The sequence below is a fragment of the Tarenaya hassleriana genome, unplaced genomic scaffold (assembly GCF_000463585.1).
Source record: "Tarenaya hassleriana unplaced genomic scaffold, ASM46358v1 Cleome44, whole genome shotgun sequence".
Lineage (NCBI taxonomy): Eukaryota > Viridiplantae > Streptophyta > Magnoliopsida > Brassicales > Cleomaceae > Tarenaya > Tarenaya hassleriana.
Genome location: NW_010967136.1, coordinates 410,910 through 432,257, shown reverse-complemented (window position 1 = coordinate 432,257; position 21,348 = coordinate 410,910). Strand labels below are relative to the sequence as shown.

At 37.7% G+C, this 21,348-nt stretch overlaps 2 protein-coding genes and 1 long non-coding RNA gene across 4 annotated transcripts; 2 read left to right on the top strand and 1 right to left on the bottom strand.

The window, feature by feature from the left end:
* The first annotated feature begins 10,766 nt into the window (after positions 1-10,766).
* Positions 10,767-11,576, top strand: LOC104825304. Its single transcript, XR_773605.1, has 3 exons — positions 10,767-10,881; positions 11,187-11,382; positions 11,480-11,576. It is a non-coding gene; the product is annotated as an uncharacterized LOC104825304 (long non-coding RNA).
* A 795-nt stretch (positions 11,577-12,371) lies between these two features.
* LOC104825343 (glucose-6-phosphate 1-dehydrogenase, cytoplasmic-like) lies at positions 12,372-16,257 on the top strand. Its single transcript, XM_019203948.1, has 12 exons — positions 12,372-12,543; positions 12,682-12,839; positions 12,926-12,994; positions 13,078-13,136; positions 13,242-13,278; positions 13,444-13,515; positions 13,740-13,887; positions 14,644-14,739; positions 14,874-14,944; positions 15,258-15,373; positions 15,544-15,589; positions 15,884-16,257. Exons 1-12 carry the CDS (start codon positions 12,516-12,518, stop codon positions 16,049-16,051), a joined length of 1,068 nt encoding a protein of 355 aa, XP_019059493.1. The 5' UTR covers positions 12,372-12,515; the 3' UTR covers positions 16,052-16,257.
* Positions 16,258-16,559: 302 nt separating this feature from the next.
* On the bottom strand, positions 16,560-18,656 carry LOC104825303 (prohibitin-3, mitochondrial). Of its 2 annotated transcripts, none has more exons than XM_019203940.1 (3): positions 18,284-18,656; positions 17,134-17,673; positions 16,560-16,859 (listed from the first exon to the last, which is right to left on the bottom strand). In XM_019203940.1, exons 1-2 carry the CDS (start codon positions 18,593-18,595, stop codon positions 17,143-17,145), a joined length of 843 nt encoding a protein of 280 aa, XP_019059485.1. In that variant the 5' UTR covers positions 18,596-18,656; the 3' UTR covers positions 16,560-16,859; positions 17,134-17,142. The 2 variants fall into 2 exon arrangements, with proteins under 2 accessions (XP_019059485.1, XP_010555913.1); XM_010557611.2 differs by having other exon boundaries at positions 16,560-16,866; positions 18,284-18,654.
* Between the last annotated feature and the right edge of the window lie 2,692 nt (positions 18,657-21,348).

Here is a 21,348-nt window from a genome sequence, read left to right as displayed (position 1 = left end):
AATCTCGGGTTACACCCGAATTCCTCCCTAAGCATATAGCTTAGGACGTTGTTACGCAACGTTTCAGGTCGTGAGCAACAGTAGTGACTAAGGCAGACGTGGCTTCCAGTGACAATTGGACTTCCAGATCATGTATACTTACTTTGGACTTATTTTTCGAAAATAAAAGAGTGGTGACTTCAGACTTTTGAATTATACAAAAAAAACAATCATAAATATTCAAGCAACACGAATCAATCAACAATTTTACACACACACAATCAAACTCCGAAGACAATAAAAATAAAATTCTCGAATCACATCCAAATTCACTCACCTGAATTATGCCGATTATTTTGCTGTGACGGTAGTTTTTCTCCGGATTGATTAGAATCCTCTCAATAATAAATTTTCTTTTTACTTTACTATATATATATATTTTTTTTTACTATTAATTATTTACTATATTATTATTTTTTTACTTTTTGTTTTTACTCTCTCTCCCTATATATTTTTTTTTCTCTTGCTCGCACTCTCACTCTTGCTCTCTCCCTCACCACGACACCTCCTTTTATAGGAGAGAGTATCTTTTTTTTTATTCATTTTTTTTATAAATATTATTAATATATTTAAGTGGCAGAGCCATTGTATATTTATTTTATTATATAATATATATGTATTTATAACGTGGGCGGCTTAATGTCCACCTACTTATTTATATATATTAATAAAAATAATATTATTTATTATATTAATATATTTTAAGCTTTAATTAATTGAAAAAATTAGGGTATTACACAAAGTCTAGTCTTGGAACAGCCCACTACTTGGACTTGAAGAGTGACTTCGACTTGGGCTTCCTTCCCAACAAGTCCAAGCCCCTTGACCAAGCCCCTTGGACTCTCTCATGGCCAAGCCCATCACCTCATCTCTCGGCCCATTCGCATGGAGCCCTCATTTGGTCCAGATTCGTCCGAGTGCTAGATATGGCAAGTATTTATCATGATTGGATCTTATCTTTTGTTTTAGGAATGATTGTAATTAGGCGCATGATTAAGGATTGATTGATTGCCAATCAATCAATCTCGGATTTGTGGCTTTCCCTATGTGCTTCGGACCCTTAGCCTATAAAAGGGACCCCAAGGCCATTTGAGAAGTCATCCGGAAATCTTCTCTCATTTCTCTCTCGACTTCTCTCTCATTCCGCCGTCGGTCGTCTCCCTTGTAAGACCGCCGGCGTCCCCTTGGTTCGTTTTGCCATCTAATAAAACCGTCCTCGCGTTTTGGATTCATTCACTTGTCCCTTTGTTTCTCATTTCGTCTCTCTTTCGATTCTCGTACACCGAACGAGTTTGCCCGAGGAATTCTGCCAAGTTCTCACACTTGTCCGCCCAGCCGAGAACTCTCTCCAGACCCGACGCGTCCGACTCGCATCCTGGTCCGAATTCTCGGCCAAGTTTGCTCGTTCCGTCCAAGGAACTCGGCCCATTACAAGCCAAGGCCTGACATTTCCCGCAACGGTCCAGACTAGCCCGGATCCTAGTCTCGATCCTCCCAGCGAATCTCGGACTTCTCCCAACAAGTCCGAGGTTTCCCGACGAATCCCGAATTTTCCCAACCCGTACAGTCTGCCTTATTCTGCACCTTTACGCGGCTGTACGGAGTGTCACGTACCATCGGTCGAACCCAACGACTAGGTGCGTGACATTTTTTTTTGATCTGTGCTTCTACGGTTCTCGATTGTGCATCGGTTGCGCGTGCTCTAGCTGGTGTCGTGGGACCGAGGTCTGTGCCTCGTCCACGCCCATTCTCAGCCTCGGAGTGGTGCTCCAAGGGCTGGTTGTTGACTCCATCTTGGCTCGACATGGTGTCGAATCTCCTGTCTTCTCTCGGATCTCGGTTGAGTGTGTGTTGCGGAAGCGGTGGGGAGACCTGGTCCGTTTGTGAGCGAACTAGGCTCTGATACCACAGATGTCACGGACCTAGGGGTGATCTAGGTTAATCCGTGAGGCAGCTGGGCCTTATGGGGAGTTCCTGGGGCAATCCGAACGTGCTATGGACGAGTGAGGATGCCGAGAAGCCCAACTAAGCCTTCTCAAGGACTTGGTCCGAGAGATGGTTCGAGAGAAAAAGGCTGAGAGGTCCAAGAGATTGAGGGAGAGGAACGCCGACGGTACGGCGGGTGTTTTATTAATTATAAGGAAAAGGTACAAAGGATCGGCAGCCCGTTACAAGGTTCACACGCGGTAGTTTGTAAGCCACCGGCGGTGAAATGAAAGGGGAGCTGGCCGGCGATGTAAGATAGGGTTTCGGAGTCCTTAGAGAGAATTTGGGTGGTTGTGAGCTTAGTTCCCAAGTGTGGCCGGCGCTAGGGCTTTATTAGGTTTGGCCTAATAACCACAAATGGAAACTTTACAATTCACTTCCCATATTCTTCCCATTCGGATCCTACTTTCCTAAACAGAAAAGAAAGTCCTAGAACATGCCTAAAATGGAAAAGGAAACACGCCTAGATGAGCTAATGGGCCATGGGCCGAGGTATGGCCATGAGCCAAGGCCTCGGACACGTCCATGAACTTGTCATGGACCATGGACGAGGTTTTGAGGCCAATTTCGGTCATGGGCTGGTCCGAATGTGGTCTGGGCTTGGACGTGGCTTGGACGTGAGCTGGAGGGTGCCAAGAGGTCTGGGGTGAGTGGTCCGTGTCCGTCCTTGGTCCAGAGCCTGAGTTGTCCCGTGCTGGAGCTTCTCGGGTGTGTCCGCAAGAAGTTGTCGGGCTGGCCGCAAAGTGCTGGACTGGTTCGGGCTTCCTCGGACGCATGCGAAGCAAAGTGTTGGGTTGGCCGAGACTTGCTGAGCAGGTCCAAAGTTTCTCGATCTGTGCGACAGGATTTCTCGGACGCATGCGGGATTCCTCGGTAGCGTGCGAGCTTCCTCGGTCTTCCGGTCATCCGTGAATGTACTTGTACGAACGGATGAACGAGAAAAAGAAAAGGACACGGGAAATGAAAAATTACCCATTTTTCCTCCTGACATGCTCCCTCACTTGAACTCGGGACGTCATCGTCACGTCTTTGGCCCTTGTGTGCTTAGTTGTGATTGGCATTGAACTCGCGGATCATGTCCGCGAATTGCCATAGGTCTTCCTCCTTCTCCCATGAATTTTGGGAGTCGGGCAGCCCCTTGAAGGGCTGGGCAAAAAAACCCGAAATTCGGGTATCTGACCCGACCCGCGAGACGAGTACCCGAAATTAGGGTATCCGACCATTCAACGAGATGAGATCGGGTAATCAATTTAAAAATACCCGAATTTCGGGTTCGGGTTCGGGTATTAATTTCTAGGTCGGGTAATTACCCGCGGGTACCCGGAATTAATTAAATTACTAAAAAATAAGCTCTAATTTCTAACCTAATTTTACAACTCTCTCTCTTGTTCACTCAAGCCTCACGCCGCGTAACCTTTACTTTTGCTCCTCCTCCCATTTTCTCCCTCTTCCATTTGAACCATAATCTCCTCCTCATCATCATTGGTTCTCCTCTTGCAGCCGTGAGTCCTTCATCTGAGTGAAGATTTCTTCTCATGTGACACGATTTTTGAGGTCTTTCTCCTGTCGAGGCAACACACTTTTGTTCGACTCAGATTGTGGCGTGCTCGTGTTCTTGGTAAGTTTTTTCGTTTTTTGTGTTCTTATGTTGGATCTCCATTGATATAATCTCAGATTGTGACTTGCTCGACTCAGATTGTGGATGGTCATATTCTCTGAGATGACATTTCTTCTTGATTCACTGCTTTTGTAATACGGATTTTGTAAGAAATAGATTTCTGAAACTTCTTGGACTGATTGAATTTTACAAAATTCTAAAATCTTTTGTTGTATAGTTCTGGTCTTTTTTGTGGATTTTTTTTTCTTCAGATTTTGTGACATATGGGTTTAGATGTTCTATAGATACTCTAAAATCTCTTCGTCTATTATTTATTTGATAACAAAGTGTTGATCAGATTTTTTTTTGTGTTTCTTGGCAGATTGTTGATCGAAACTAACATGTCATCTATGGCTGAAAGTTCAGAGACACCGAATATTGCATCTCAAACGAGTGAAACAATAGTTTCGGTATCACAAACACAAAGCATTGGAAGAGTTGAAGATATTCCTACCCAAGTAAATGTGGCTAATGATAATAAGGTACTTTTACCTCCTAAGTCTAAATCTGATGCTTTGAATCATTTTAAAAAAGCTAACGATGGGAAAAGAGCTATATGCGACCATTGTAGCTCTTATATTAGTTGCTCCACAGTTACGGGTACATCGACAAGTGCTATGTTGAAACACTTGAGGGTTTGCAAAAAGACACCTCATGAGGATAGTGATGATCAAAGTTCAAAAAGACTAAAGCAAACGACTTTGTATCATCAAGGGAAAGGTGATCAGACTAGAGGGGTTTCTTCGTTATTGGTGTTTAATCAGGAATTATGTCGGAAAGCTTTGATCCGGATGATTATAATAGATGAATTACCCTTTAGATTTGTTGAAAGAGAGGGGTTTAAGGATTTTGTGCGTGTGTTTCAACCCCGATTTGTTATTCCGTCAAGAAGGACGATAACTAGGGATTGCATGAATTTGTTTATAGAGGAGAGGAATGTGTTGCGTGATTTTTTTAGGAAACACAAAGGAAGTGTTTCTCTCACAACAGATACTTGGACGTCCGTTCAAAACATAAACTACATGTGTTTGACGGCGCATTTTATTGATGATGAGTGGAAGTTGCATAAAAAAATCATCAACTTTTGTCCAATACCAATCATGCGGGGGAAACGATTGACAAGATGGTGGAGAAATGTTTGAATGCTTGGAAGATAAAAAAAAGTATTTACTATCACGGTTGATAATGCAAGCGCCAATGATGTGGGATTAAAGTACTTGAAAAAGAAGTTTAAGACATGGGGAACAAGTGTTTTGGATGGTGAGTTTTTGCATATGAGGTGTGGTGCTCACATTTTGGGTTTGGTTGTGAAAGATGGTTTGAAGGACTTGCACGAATCTATTTGTCGCATTCGTTTGGCAGTTCGTTATGTGAGGTCTTCGACAAATAGGGCTGAAAAATTTAAGGAATGCTTGGAACGATCAGATCTTGATACCAAAGTTAAAGTTTGTTTGGATGTAGAAACAAGATGGAATTCTACATATTTGATGTTGGAGTCAGCTTTAAGGCTTAAGAAAGCGTTTGATATGCTTGAGTCTATAGAAGAAACGTATGTGGAAGACCTTTCCAAAAACGGTTATGGCCCGCCAAGAGAGTTTGATTGGACTTATGCTCAGTCTTTTCTACCTATCTTGAAGTATTTTTATGATGCGACTTTGAAAATCTCTGGAACCCGATACGTTACTGGGAGTGAATACATGAGAGAGATATTTGGTTTGGGGTATAGAATTAAACGATTGTTTAATTCTAGTGATGAAAGTAAAAGGTCTATGGCTGCAAGAATGAAGATGAAATTCGATAAGTATTGGCATTCGGATAGTGTGAACATGATTGTTTTTGTAGCACGTGTTCTTGATCCCCGATACAAGTTGAAATATGTGGTTTGGATGATTCGTGAAAGTTATGATGATAAAGCTAAAGCAGAAGAAGTGATTAGGATGCTTGATGATGCGTTAGAGAGATTGTTTAACTATTATGAGAGTCTTCATTCTAATGGACAATCATCCATTGCACAAGTTCAACCAAATCTTGCATTAGACGAGGATGCTGATGTGATTAGTGATGAGTTTATAGACTTACAATTTGAAGACTATGCAAAAGAGAATGAAGGTGGGATATCGAAGAATGAGTTGGAGAAATATTTTTCAGATGAACGTGAGAAATCAACAGAAAATTTTGATATTTTATCTTGGTGGAAGGTTTCGGGTGGAAAATACCCAATTCTTTCTCATATGGCAAAGGATGTTTTGGCTATACCGGTATCAACCGTTGCGTCGGAAGCTGCTTTTAGTACGAGTGGTCGTGTTATCGATCCATTTCGTAGTTCTCTTACCCCTCAACTAGTTGAAGCTTTGATTTGTACTCAAGATTGGCTTCGATCGGATTATGGACCGGTATCACTTGAAGAATCGTTGGATGACCTTGTAAAATTTGAAGAAGGTATGATTTGTTTTATTTTTATATATGTATATGAATATTTTATATATTTATTGTTTAATTTTCTATGTTTTTGTAGATTATCCGATATCAAAGGGTAGTGAAAGTCTTGAAAGAGGATATGAATCGGATTAACAAGATAAACAAACGGTAAGTTTATTTGTGTATGTTTCATATTGTTTGATTTTTTGTTTTATGATATGATTTATTTTTTTTCTTTCTTCTTAACAGGTCCGGGAAGATGATAACGAGGACACATGCTTAATATGTAGTGAAGTTGGGAATGACAATGGAATTAAAATTATGTTTAAAGATTTGGAAGAATATTTTATGATCAACTATATGTTTTTATCTTTTTATTTTATATTTAGACTGTTTTTATGTAAGATTTTATTTAAGTATTCTCATTTTCTTGAATTTTTGTATTTTAAAATTCGGGTTTGGGTACTCGCGGGTATCCGGGTATTTGTTCGGGTATCCAATTTTCGGGTATCCGTTTAACTCGGGTTCAAGTTCGAGTAATTTTTAAAAAAAAATTCGGGTTCGGGTTCAGGTTCGGGTTACCCTAAAATTCCGGGTACCCGACCCGTGCCCACCCCTACTTGAGTTATAGGAAGTGTTAGTTAATTTAATATAATTATGATATTGTTTTATTACACACGCATATATGTATACTTTTGTATATGTGTTTTACTAATTACTATCAATAAGTTTTATATTTTTATGACAATCAACATATTCATTTGTGAACGGTTTTCTCCTGTCAGATCATCCGTATTGAAAATTTCTCCAAATTGTCTGATTTGGTATATGGAATTGGCAAAATTTGAATTGTGTTGTAGTTTTTTTTATCAAATTTAAAATCTATATATTGATTTGACTTATTTGAACGAATTGGTGGGGTTTATGTTATTTTTTTTAATTTTATAATAATGTCCTTCTATATTGCAAAAAAAAAAATATTTAAATTTATAATAATATCTTTATAATTATCTAGATCACCAACGGAAAAAATTGATACTTTAATTTATTTTGTATAACTATCTAACATATATTTTATTTCTTTCATCACTTACTTTTTATCATACTTTAAATTCTATATTATTATTTTTATTCTCACATAATTTATTTTTAAATATTATGATACTTTAAAATGATTTGTAAAAACAATAATGTCCAATTAGATAAACGAAAATTCTATGACGTTCAATCTCCATCCAAATTAACAACAGGTAGGATATAAAAAATAAAAATAAAATAATAATAATAAATAAAAATAATAAATTAATAAAATAAGTAATCATTTTCCAAAATAAATAAGTAAATAAAAATTTCTAAATTAAGTACTGAATTTTTTTATTCACATAAATTGATATGTGAAAATATACTTACAATATATATACATACATGTATATATATATATATACATATATTTTTTATTTATTAAAAATGGAAAATAAAAAATAATATAATAATAAAATAAATAATCAAATACCAAAATAAATAAATAAATCTTTACATATATACACATACATATACATACACATATATACTTATATACATACATACATATATATATACATACATGTATAAAAGGTAAAACTAAAATAATAAATAAAAATAATCAAATACCAAAATAACTAAGTAAATAAGTAAATCAAAATTCCTAAATTAAGTATTGATTTTTTTATTCACATAAATTAATATGTATAAATATACAGGCATATACATACATACATACATGTATATATAGATATCGGGAACTCCCTGTTTTTCCGACACAACTCGTCGATCAGCTCCGACCCGCGAAGATCTCGACGATATAAAATCGGGTAATGGCCTACCCACGGTTTCATGTTCATGCGAGGCTTTAAGACATCGATGAGGATCTCATCGGCTAAATGGAACAGTAGTTTCCTATTACAACGGATCGAGATCCAGATTTTCCGGCGAGCTCTTGATCCTTTCCGATGTGATGGCGAAATGTTTGAAGGAGTAGAAGATTGAAGTGTCGAGAGGATGAGAATGAGAGAACCATTTCGCGTGGGAGATTGGTGTGTATTTGTCGATTCCGATTTGTAGTAAGATTCTTGTAATGTAATCTAACTCATCGGCGGCGGAGGCGGAGGAGGATGTATTTGTTGGGATATCTTTTCGGACAACGTAAGTTTGAGTTTGGCTCCGACGTCTAAGAAATTATGACTTGTTTCTTGGCGGTTGAGTTTACGTGACCTTTAACACATCCCCATATAATTTTGACTGCAACAATCATTAAAGGTATCATACATCTTTTCTTTAGAAATTTCATATTTATTATGAAAAAAAAAGGAAAATTATAATACATAAATATTACAGTTACCGGGTCCTTCTTCTTGTGTGGAAGAAGACATGGAACATCCACCGGGTTCATCACCTCGGATGAATGGTCCGTTGATGCGCGAACGGCATTTGCAGCTTCCATAGCCACCATCCCTGCCATAAAAATTCTGATCGCAAAAATTACGAAAGTAAGGTATAATAACTATGATATTAATATTAAGCACGACTTTCTATCATCGGCATGTTCTTTGTTTTAATTTTCTTTTCAATCTTTACTCTATTAAATAGCATGTATTTTTGTCAACAGTTTCCGCTTTCAGGAGGCGAGGATCATTGCATCATGGTTGCTCTGTATTTTTTGCCACACAGCCGCCAATTCCTTCTCTTCCTCTTCTCCAAATGAAAGTTAACATCGGGAAATAATCCATCACAATGAACAATCAATCACTCAGAAAAATAATATGCTGCTTAGCAAGCCAATCACATTCATCCAAAATCATAAATAACTGACCACCATTTGAATGTGGTGATCCCACAATCCCTCTGTGATTAAACCTCAGTCTCGAATGGAAATCCAGAAGGCAACTCCATATATGCTCTTCCTTCCTGTCAACAATCCAAATGCAGCACAAATTATGCAAAAACAGACCCATAGGGCAAAGAAACTATTTGAACAAATGCACATTCATAATTAGACCAGGTCAGATAAGAACATATCAAGAGACGCCAAATGAGGAGACAAACAATTCTCCTAAGAAAACCCAATAAATTATTTATTAATATTATCCTTCTCTATTCACGACTTTACAATACACCATAACATAAAATGCTCATTAATATCAGCATTAACCATATGACTTTTCAATGTAACTTAACATTTCTCATTTAATTATATTTTTATTGATAAATGTTAATCACATCTGACGGTTTTGAAATGCATATTTGTGATTTTAATTGTTGATGTTTAATTATGTTATATTCAAGTTATATTTACAAAACATATATAACGATAATTATAAAAAAATAATTGTAATATATAAAAATTTCAAGTTAATTATTGAACTTTTTCCTTTTTAAACTATAATAATATGTTAACATTTTTCTTTATTATATGTGATAACTTCATTTTTATAAAACCTTTTTTTTACGTGCAATTCTTAGTGATAATCTAATTAAATAACTAATGAAGATTTTGAACTTGGATTTTAATATATTTATATGGGGGTTTAAAAAAAAAGCTCTATTTGTTTTAGTTTATATGTGTCAAGTAAAACCATCAATTTACATGAAGATTTTAATTAATCAATTATTTATATATATATATATATTTTAATTTAATTAATCAATAAAGATTGAAAAACTTGACACATGGATGATGAGGTGGAGATGAGTTCACCACAATCCTTTAAACTTCTTTATTAATATATATAGATTTTGTTTTATTTTATTTTATTCTTTAATTACAATAAATTTCTTTTTTTAATTATAAACTAATGAGAATTAAACAAAATGCCATGATGTTTAATTTATCTTGCTTTATATTTGATGTTAAAATTAAAAAACTGATTGTATATTCAAAACGTGAGATGTGCACGGTTAAACTAATGAGAATAAACTGATGTGTTATAATTATAACATTATAAAACTATGTATCTAATAATGAATGGTTTTTCATAATTACTAACGTAGCAAAACAACAAAAACGTGATCTATTTATGAACAATTAATACTATTGAAGTTAAAATATAAAAAAATAAAAACAAAAAATAATAACGGCCAAGCACACCGATGATGATGTCATCAATCTCCACGTGGGCGGTAGGAGATGCGATGATTGTTTCAATGATTTTAATATTATTGGTTTCATTGATTTAGAGATTATATATGATATATAATGTTTGAAAGGATGGACATATGTGAATATAGAGATATAAAATCAAAACTATTAATTTTTAGATTTGATTTAAATTGCAGTCATAATTTTAGTTTTTTTATTCGATGTGCCAACTAATCTAAAAAAACAACATAATTATCATATATAAAAATTAATGGATTGTTTTGCTTTAAACTATGTATCTAATTTTGTTTGTTTGTTTGTATATATTATATTACAAGAACTTTGACTGTAACACATTGAAGGTTACAATGTTCTCATATAATCCAATGTTGTGTAGAATATATCAAAGAGCATTATAATATACATATAAATTAAGTGCATCGATTAATTATCTAAGAAGTAATATCAATTATGTTTTTTAATAAAAAAAGTCTACCTTTTCTTTGATCCAGTGATTTTTTTTGTAAAACAAAACATCTCTGAGCAGAATTTTTGGATTTATCGCTGGAGGATGTTGGGAAAAGAATTGAACTTGTCTACACTCCTGTCCGGGAGGATAGAATAAAAGGCAATCCTAGGAGTATTGTATCTGATGGTATTGCTCCGGGTGAGTCGTCTTTTGTGAACTATCCATTAACCATTAATGTAAAGAGTATACATTGCCTTTCGAAGATACCAAAAGTAGAAATATGCGAAAGATGAGAACAATGTGGCCTTGCTTGCTACATTATGCATGGTATGTGAATGGCTCTTTCAACTTACCTGGAGAAGCTTTAGCAGCTGCCATCACTGGAAACACTTATGGGTGTATTTCAATCTTTTAACTATAAGACATTAACTCAGACTCCTACACGATGGTTGTGCACTGTTTTCGACAAATCTCATGTCCTCCCTTTTATCCTTTTCGGTCAGCAAATCCTATGGGGCTGGAGCTTGTAATTCCTGAGTGTTGCGAGAAACAAGAGGTTGTGCCACATAGAATCTATTTTGGTGGACATGAAGGTGGTGGTGACTACATATGGTACAGAACTAAGAATAAGTTGCATGGATCTGCACTCATGGAAATATCCTTTGGGGGTGAAGATGTTACTGTTTGTTGTAGGACATTGTAAGAACTGAAAGATCCCATAAACCTGACATGATTTTCTCTCAGGGTTTTTTTTTATTGAATGAGATGTATGTGAGTGGTCTGACATTTCTTGCAGAAAATATACTCCATCCCTTGAAGATGTAGGGGCTTATCTAGTCTTGTACTGGATTCCTACTCGTTCAGATGGAAGACATGGGAAGCCAGTTATATCAATTTCATGTTGGGGCGGTTGTTGACGACAGCAAAACTCCGGCAATTCGAGCGATTCCAGATAATTACCTGAAATTAAAAGAATATTTTGTCGAGGCCTGTAAAACACAGTTTCCTTAAGTTCGATTTCCGTGCCACCTCTAAAGCTGCACTTTCAGTTGTCGTGCTCGGTGCCTCGGGTGATCTTGCCAAGAAGAAGACTTTCCCTGCACTTTTCCACCTATATCGCCAGGTTTTGTGTCGTGATTGTATGTTTTATAGTTTGATGTCTGTGTAGGATCACCAGTTCTTAGCTGTTAGTTACCTCTTTTGGTTTATGAGCAGGGATTTCTCAGACAGGATGAAGTTCACATCTTTGGTTATGCCAGGACTAGGATATCTGATGAAGACTTGAGAAACCGGATCCACGGGTGAGATTAACCATCTCCAGTTTTGTTGTACTCAGCTTTTTCAGTTTGATGCATATATCTCTGATAAGACCGTCCAATTCAGCTGCACTTTCAGTTGGATGGGTGGCTTAATTTCTCTTCATGGCTTGTTGATCTCTACTCATCTATATAATCCAGGGGCGAAGTTCCTTAACTCTTAGTTCTTGTTCAGGTTTATCTGATGTGAAATTTTATACAGATACCTAGTTGATGAGAAAAAAGCATCTGAGCAAGTAGAAACATTGTCAGAGTTTCTGCAGCTGGTTAGGTTTTTTCCTTTGGCTCATATTGATTGCAATAATTCAGCTCCATGTCTCAGCACTCATATCGGGTTTGCAATTCCAATTTCTGTAGATTAAATACGTGAGCGGTTCTTATGATTCTGAGGAGGGGTTCCAGAAACTAGACAAGGCAATTTCGGAGCACGAAATCTCGAAGAATAGTACTGAAGGATCTTCCAGGAGATTGTTTTAACTTGCACTCCCGCCCTCAGTTTACCCCTCTGTGTGCAAGATGATCAGGACATGTTGCATGAACAAATGTGTGTTCCTACCAATTAAAGAGTTCTCTCATCCTGCATCATTACTGGTTTTTCATCATCAAATTAGGTGATGCAGCTTAAAAATGAAGTATTTTCGTTTTACATATCTCACATTTATCTTGTCTTGTAATCTTCCAGCTGATCTTGGTGGATGGACTAGAATTGTGGTTGAGAAGCCATTTGGCAAGGACTTGGAATCTGCAGAGCAGCTGAGTTCCCAGATTGGAGAGCTTTTTGACGAATCACAAATCTACCGTATTGATCACTATCTTGGAAAGGAGTTGGTCCAAAACATGGTAAAACATGTTTGCCTATCAGAATCTATTAGTAAATGTGTTGCTTTGTACTGGCAAAGATCTTCTGACCCTTGCATGACTTGCAGTTGGTCCTCCGATTTGCCAATCGCTTGTTTTTGCCACTGTGGAACCGTGACAACATCGATAACGTGCAGGTGAGAGCTGTTAGCTAACACAAAAAATTCCTAACCGTCATTTAGGGTTAAATGCACGTAACTTTCAAATGCTCTTCGTACAGATTGTATTCAGGGAAGATTTTGGAACCGAAGGCCGTGGTGGATATTTTGATGAATATGGGTAATACATTCTAAACTTTTTCCTCATTTTGTTCTTTCCTAGGAATGTAGATGATGTGGAGAAATATTTGAGTTTCTGATCAAATGTTTGCTTGTGCTATTTCAGAATCATCCGTGATATTATTCAAAACCATCTGCTCCAGGTGGGTTCCTACTAGATGGATTTCGTTTCTCGAAACCTATAACATAATATTCCATCAAAATGTCTTGGTCTTCACTTGAATTACACACTTCCATTTGAATGTGATCCTAGAAGTTTCTATAATGACAAATGAATCCATATATTAACAAGGTTTAGTGAGCTGCAGGTTCTTTGCCTTGTTGCCATGGAGAAACCAATCTCTCTTAAACCTGAGCACATCCGGGATGAGAAAGTGAAGGTGGGATATATTCTTATGATCACCTTTTAATCCTTTTAACAGGGTCTATTACACTATGCCCTTTTGCATCTGGATTGTTAATCTTTTGGAATTTTTCTATAACATATATTGACATCTTCCTTTAGAAATCTCTGTAGGTGGTTGATTCATATTACTTCAGTGATATTGTCATCTGCATATTCAGCCAGTTAAGGTCAGGTGGCTGATTCTTAAGTAAACTTCAGGTGCTTCAATCAGTGCTTCCTATAAAAGACGAAGAGGTGATTCTTGGACAATATGAAGGGTATAAGGATGATCCAACTGTCCCAGATGACTCAAACACTCCAACATTTGCCACAGTGGTTCTTCACATACACAATGAAAGATGGGAAGGTGACCATTCCACTCATATCTTTTCATTATCTAAGTCAAGTTTTAGAAGACCATCTAAGAATCCAAAACGAAAATGAGAAAAAAAAATTGGGTTTTACGGGAAAACGTGATCATATGACTCTGATCTTATAGTAGAAGCCTGATGGAGTCCCACATCGACCGTGGGGAGGAATCTGGGACCTCTATATGAGGAAGAGTCAACCCTCCACCCTTGAGCTAGCTTTTAGGTGGAGTTAGGGCCCAAACTCTATCAGTTTGTATCAGAGCCTCTCTCTGCGGGCTGGTGTGGGCTTTGTCCCAACCCTGGCGGGCCTTCGGCCCGATGGGCTAGCGGTCCGGTCGGGAGAGGAACCCAAAGAGAGGGAGTAGCCGCCAGCGACCGTGAGACCGTCAGCGCCGTGGTCGTCACTGTCTAAAAAGGGCGGTATTGATGGAGTCCCACATCGACCGTGGGGAGGAATCTGGGACCTCTATATGAGGGAGGGTCAACCCTCCACCCTTGAGCCAGCTTTTGGGTGGAGTTAGGGCCCAAACTCTATCAGAGCCCCTTGGAACCTATTGTACTCTTATCCATGCCAAATTTGAAGACTCCCGAATCTAAAAATATGTCTTGACATCAAATAACAAAACAGAACTTGTTACTTCATCCATTGGCTTATAGAGAGAAGTTTTCTCTTCAGGTGCCCCGGTTACATCAAAAGCTTCCCCATTGTTACTCATTATTGATTTTCTGATCATTTCTTCTTCTTCTTTCAGGTGTTCCATTTATAATAAAGGCCGGAAAGGCACTGAACTCGAGAAAGGCAGAGATACGTGTTCAGTTCAAGGATGCTCCGGGCGACATATTCAAATGTACTCTATCATGCCCTGATGATGTGTCTTAACATTGGCTTAAACTCTTTATTTGTTACCTTATATAGCATTTTAGGTTGAAATGTGTGTACTGAGAGAGTTTCTGTTGGTTTAAATTATCTCTCATGCAACAGGTCAGAAGCAAGGAAGGAACGAGTTTGTAATACGATTGCAGCCGTCAGAAGCCATGTACATGAAGTTGACGGCAAGTTTTTGGTCTTGATAATAGCGGCTATGATTCTGAACAAAATAGTCTACCTTTGGATTCAGTTTCTTTTAAGCACAGATCGGTTTTTGGAAAAAGAAAAAAGAAAAAAAAAATTAACCTTTATCCTCTGCAGTCAATGCGTAGGTGTCCAAACTTTTTAATCTCTTTTACTTTCCACCTTAACCACCGGTTGTAGTCATCCATATTTCACCGATGCCCACTGAAATTTCTAAGACAGTTAGGGCTAGAATAACGAACATCCATATTGTACACATGTTAACCATTACTCCCTCTTTTTTTTATACGGCAGGTGAAGCAACCGGGTCTGGAGATGTCAACTGTACAGAGTGAACTTGACCTGTCGTACGGACAACGTTACCAGGGAGTGTCGATCCCCGAGGCATATGAACGCCTAATTCTCGACACGTAATAATTCTATCACACCCTTACCAAGCGATGATCTGAATCCATTAACAGCAACATGCCATATTTTCCAATGGGCCTGCACCGTTCCACCCACTTTTCAGTGAATCAAAAAGACAAAAAGCATATATATATATATATGATTCATAATTGGTTGATGCGTGTATCTGCAGAATCCGAGGGGATCAACAGCATTTTGTTCGCAGAGATGAACTAAAGGTAAAACTTCTATATTTATCACCAAGAATGATTAGTTCTCTCACATCATTATTTTGCTTAGGAAGAGAACAAAACAAGAAATCATTCTACTTGCGTTTGAAGATCTCATGTTCTCAGTAGACACCCGTTTCTCAAAACATTGTGACAACTGAAAATATGAACTAACGACGTACATCTTTCAAGAATCAAAGTCGATTTGCATTACCAAAAAACAGAAGACTGAAAAACTTATATGCTTTTGTCCATGGTACGGGACTGAAATTGACAAGGTCTTTTTTTAATCGATCCGAACAGGTGGCATGGGAGATATTCACTCCGTTGCTTCACAGAATAGGTAAAGGGGAAATGAAGCCAATTGTGTACAAACCAGGAAGCCGAGGTCCAACAGAAGCCGATGAGCTGCTTGAAAAAGCTGGTTACGTTCAGACCCATGGCTACATTTGGATCCCTCCTACACTGTAATACCCTTATTCACACACACACACCACATATGCATACCACACTTACGACCTATATATATATATATATATATATATGTGGGTATGGGACAAGTTACAGCTTTTATCCTTCTGAATAGATAATGTTGTTGAGGGGTTCAGTCTAGGGAGTGTTCCTCGCAACTGTTCTGTCCGAAGGGCAAAGCAAAGCGGCTTTGTGTATGTTTGGACCAAAAAAATAAGAGCGTTGTTGGCCTTTTGTGTACTAATTGGTTCTCGAGGGTACACGCCTTTATTCTTGGACTGTTGGTTCATGACCCCTTGAGGTCTACGACATTGAAAGTATGCCATACCATTTCGATCTCAGATGATTATAGAATTATGGAGCTTTTAATTCATTAATAATCAATTATAATATATATATATATATATATATGTGTGTGTGTACACATATTGAATCCTTTGAAAACGTCACTCTTACATTATTACTTACTAGCATACATTCTAAGAAAAATTATTGAAGTTGTCATCAGTTACTTGTAACAGCCTTAGGCATATATCCATGTGCAAAGAGTTCAGCAATTAAGTAAAAGCCAAATTATTACAACGGATGCAGATGGAGCTCAATGATATGTGTGTGTGCGCGTGAGAGAGAGAGAGAGAGAGAGAGAGAGAGAGAGAGAGAGGTTTCAACAATGGTAAAATAATTTTGCGCAGAGTAAGGAACATAAAAGACCCCAAAGCAGAAAGCCCGTTTTTTTCCCCTAAAAGAGTTCACTAGAAACAAAAGCCTTGACCTCCTCTTTTTTATTGATTTCATCAGATTCACATACCTGCGATCTACACAAAGTGACAAAACAGTACAGTTACTCAAAGACAGCACATGAGAAGGACGACCAACAACTCTTTCCAAAACAACCAAAGTGCTCTAAATATGACAAAACATCGCCTAAACAGCCATCTGATCCATTTAACTGGACAGCCATCGGAGTTAGTAAAAGCACCCTTGGAAGAATCTGGTGGGGGTAAAATGGTCCCACAATGTAATACGAAATATAAGATCGATCGCTCGGTTTATTGAAAGCGGAATGGATGAAAAGCACGTACCAATTTCTCTCAACGGGTAGAAGGGTTGAGGGCAAACATCATGCTTTGGCCACCGGGTAGGTAAGCCACGTTGGGAGACCTAGCGAGTGTAGCTGCAATCTCCCTCGAAGCCTCAATCCTCCTGAGCTCGATCAGTCCCATACCCGCCTTGGCTGTTGCATCAGATATCAACTGAGCAGATTCACTCTCACCCTCTGCTCTTATAACAGCAGCCCTCCTCTCCTGATCAGCCTTCATCACCACAAACTTTGACCTTTCAGCCTCCTGCTGAGCCACCTGCTTCTGCTCCACTGCCCTCGAGAACTCCACTCCATAGGACAAGTGTGTGATAGCCACATCGTCCAGCACAATGTTGAAATCCTTGGCACGCCTGATTAACGACTCCCGAACAAGAGCTGAAACCTGGGGACGCTCCGTGAGGAGCTGGTCAGCATTGAACTGAGCTACAACAGCCTTCAAGACCTCGTTACCAATCGAGGGTAGAACCTTCTCATCGTACTCCAGACCCAAGGTTTGGAAAATGTGCGGCAGACGGGATTCCTTTAACATTTAATCGCCACATAAACATGTCAGTTTCCATAAATGATAAATCTCAAATGAATTAAGCAACAAGCTCGTAATAAAAGACAACCATTCTACTTTAAGATAAACATATTCATTCTCGCCTATACTTTGATCATAAGGTTTTTCTGCAACATTCAGCTTTGGAAGAAGAACGATTCCACCTTGCTTAATCCAAGGTTCCTCCTCACAAGTATCCAGGATCATAATACGAAGAGCAGATCAGCCAGATCACCAAACGCTTCCATCACTGGTGCATATTGAACTCCTAGATCAAATGTAACTTGTAATCTCCAAGGCAAAGGGTAAACATTAAATAGGATCAGGTTCACCTCCACAGCATTCAAGTCGAAAACATTTCCACCTCGCTTAGGCCGAATTCTTCCTCAGATAAAACAGTAATTCATTTGAAAAAGCAGATTATCCATTAGAATCGGATGACCAAACCACTACAGCCTAGATCCCAAAACAGAACATCATTACCAACAAAATCTGAACAATGCACCATTGACGAAATTCAAACAAAATATGGAGAAACGAATGCTAAATCAACAGAACAAGGCATGGAAAGAAGCGGAACGCATTATACCTGGGGGCGGGAGAGAACACGAAGGGTGAGATGAACCATCTGGAGATCCTTGGTGCCGGAAATGGAGGAGAAAGTGTGAGGCCGAGTACGGATGTCGAAGATGAAAGGTCTCTGGAGCCACGGGACGAGGAAGTGAGTGCCTTCGCCGACGGTCTGATCCAAAACTCCCCTGAACCGATCGAAGAGCACCGCTCTCTCGCCACCGTCGACCGTGTAGAGAGACGCATTAACCACCGTCGCCGCCGTGCCGAGCCCGAACGCCGCCTTGGCGAGGTTCGAGAGGAACGCAGCAGCCGCCTGTTGACTTCCCATTTCGCTTCCCCGGAGAGAGAGAGAGGGTTTGTTAGGGTTTAGGAGATGAGGGAGAGAGATACAGAGAGTGTTAGTTTGAATAAGCCTGAAATGGGCTCAATATCTCATACTTTAGGCTCAACATAATAATAGACGAAGCTTATTATGGGCCGTCAAATTAAACATAGGCCCAATAATTTCACTCACCAATGATCTTATAACTGTAACTATTTATTATTCGACCCCCAAATTGCCAGGAAATTTACCTCAAAATAGGATACATATTAATATATATATATATATATATATGTGTGTGTGTGTGTGTGTGTGTGTGTGTTGAATACAGACAGATAACTACACCGACTAAATGTATATATACATGGTATGTAACTAAATATAAATAAACAAGGGTATATGTATATATATTGAAATAAGACCCATTTTAATGGTGTTTATTGTAACAAAAGTACAATTATGATTGTAGTGCTACCATACCAATCCAATACCAACGAACCTATGGACTAAATATAAAAATAATATGAGTCTTGTCACATCAATGTGACAATAAATTAAGAAGAATTGAAGAAGAAAATACAGAATCTTGGAAAAGCAAATGAAAAATATTATGCTGTTGAAGTGATTATGTTATATCAAAATTACTTTTATTTTACTATATAAATTTTAGATCATACCATTTTTAATACATTTTTGTATGATCAATATGACCATGTATAACTATTATGGAATTTTAACTATATGATCCATAAAACGTAAAATATATCACGACGAATCATGCAAAAAAAGATGAAAGATATGGTTTGAAGTTCATATAACAAAATAAGGGATAATGTTCCTATTGAAATACAATCCAACGATATTAAACATATACATATGATTCTAATGCATGATGATGTCGTATAGACCGATACATACAAATCTCTATAGAAAAAATCTATATATACACTAATTTAGTAATAAGTGCGATCTAGACAATGATGTAGAGTTTAAATTTACAGCTCAGAGAAATTTACAGCATATAGTACACGTGGCGGACTCTGAACCGATCTCTACTGTAGAAGCGTTGGGATATTCCACCTGTCACAGCAGGAGATGACCACGTGGACGGTGGAGATGTGATACCTGGAACCGAGGAGCGTAATCTGACTATCGGAGATGATGAAAAGGACAACTGCACATAAAAAAATTGCCCAGGACAAGGGTTGGTTGGGTTTGTTGTCCAACGCCTCGGTCGAAATGCCACGTGTACGTTTCCTTTGTGAATAAATGGAGGCGTGATGAGTGTTTCATTCGCAACTTTATTTATTCCATTCCACATTTTTTTTTTGGTTCGTTCCTTTTCCTCACACGCTTTTCCTCACACGCTTTTCATCCACCAATGGGATGCATCCACTGGGCGAAGAATTAGCGAAACCCACGATGAAAGTTTGATTTGATGTATAATCATTACAAGCATCTACACACACCCACACCATACGTGTTTATATATATATACACGCACATGCATGCATGATCTAACGTTAAAGTACCCAATTACTCTTACAAATTAACATGCAAATACATACATATATAAAACGCATATACACACGTACATATACGAAGACAAGGCGTAGCATTAGCCTATATGTGTGTATGTATATATCGACGATATAATACATCGTGAAAAGTGTAATCAAAGGAGTTGAAAGATCATCTGAATTATGACTAATTCACAAGCCCCTCGAATACATCACGAAACAAACCCTAGAAAATATATCAACACAAAATCAAGAATGTCCATGGTATATAAATAATACGAGGATTTCTTAATGTCATTCATTTTATGCACGGGCAGCATAGCACGCGCACACATATATATATATATAATAATTTCTCGGAAGACAAAAGCAAAATCGTTTGTGATATACATTTTTGTTTATAACGGAGGATCCTACCTGCTACTCTTCGAACGTGTTTGTGATATACATATTTTTATTTTTACTTAACAGTGTTTATTGATATATATATTGATCATGGCCATATGTGTACATGAATACATATGGAGGTTATGCATGTGTGTATTGTATGATGTTTCTTTCTAATTAGCCTATATGTACTGGAAAATTACATACCCTAGTGTATTACATACCATTTTCTAATTGGATGTTTCTTTCAAAAGTCAATATATGAATTGTTTCGTATGATTTTGTACTGGAAAAATTACATAGCAAGATAATTCAAAGTGTACTGTATGTATTATTTTTCAAAATTTTATAGATTTTTCAATTATATATACATCGTAAAACAACGTGCCACGTTTTTCCATATGTATTATTGTCTGATCGACACTAAAAACTTAAAACAGAATATATATATAATAGCATCATTTATTTAATATTTGCCAATCAGTTTTTGACATTTATTGCATTTTCAGCTCATATAAACATTTCCACACACACAAATCTCTGGTCGCTCTTGCGCTTACATTAGCATTTCATCTTTCAATCCTTCTTATTTTATTTCCATCAACTTTCTTAGCTGACGACGTACCAACAATATATAAGATTTCAATCTTTATGTTATTTATTTATAATCAAAATTTAACATTTTAAATCATCTTACCAGTCACAGATGGCGGGCGTCAAAGCCAAAGAGTGAGAGCAGCCCTCGTGTCAAGCCTCCATGCAAATCCACCGAATTCCATCTTCCACACATCACACGGCACCGTTTTGGTGTACTTCGTCTCCTGCCACGTGTACTGCAGCCGAACCCTACAC

Excerpts from the sequence above, each read along its gene's own strand:
- LOC104825343 (XM_019203948.1), top strand. The coding sequence starts at position 12,516 with ATGATCAGGACATGTTGCATGAACAAAT. Across the intron at positions 13,279-13,443 it reads TTCAAAACCATCTGCTCCAG|GTTCTTTGCCTTGTTGCCAT; the intron begins GTGGGTTCCTAC and ends AGTGAGCTGCAG. Across the intron at positions 15,374-15,543 it reads GAACGCCTAATTCTCGACAC|AATCCGAGGGGATCAACAGC; the intron begins GTAATAATTCTA and ends GTGTATCTGCAG.
- LOC104825303 (XM_019203940.1), bottom strand. The coding sequence starts at position 18,595 with ATGGGAAGTCAACAGGCGGCTGCTGCGTTCCTCTCGAACCTCGCCAAG. Across the intron at positions 17,674-18,283 it reads GTGTTCTCTCCCGCCCCCAG|GAATCCCGTCTGCCGCACAT; the intron begins GTATAATGCGTT and ends TAAATGTTAAAG.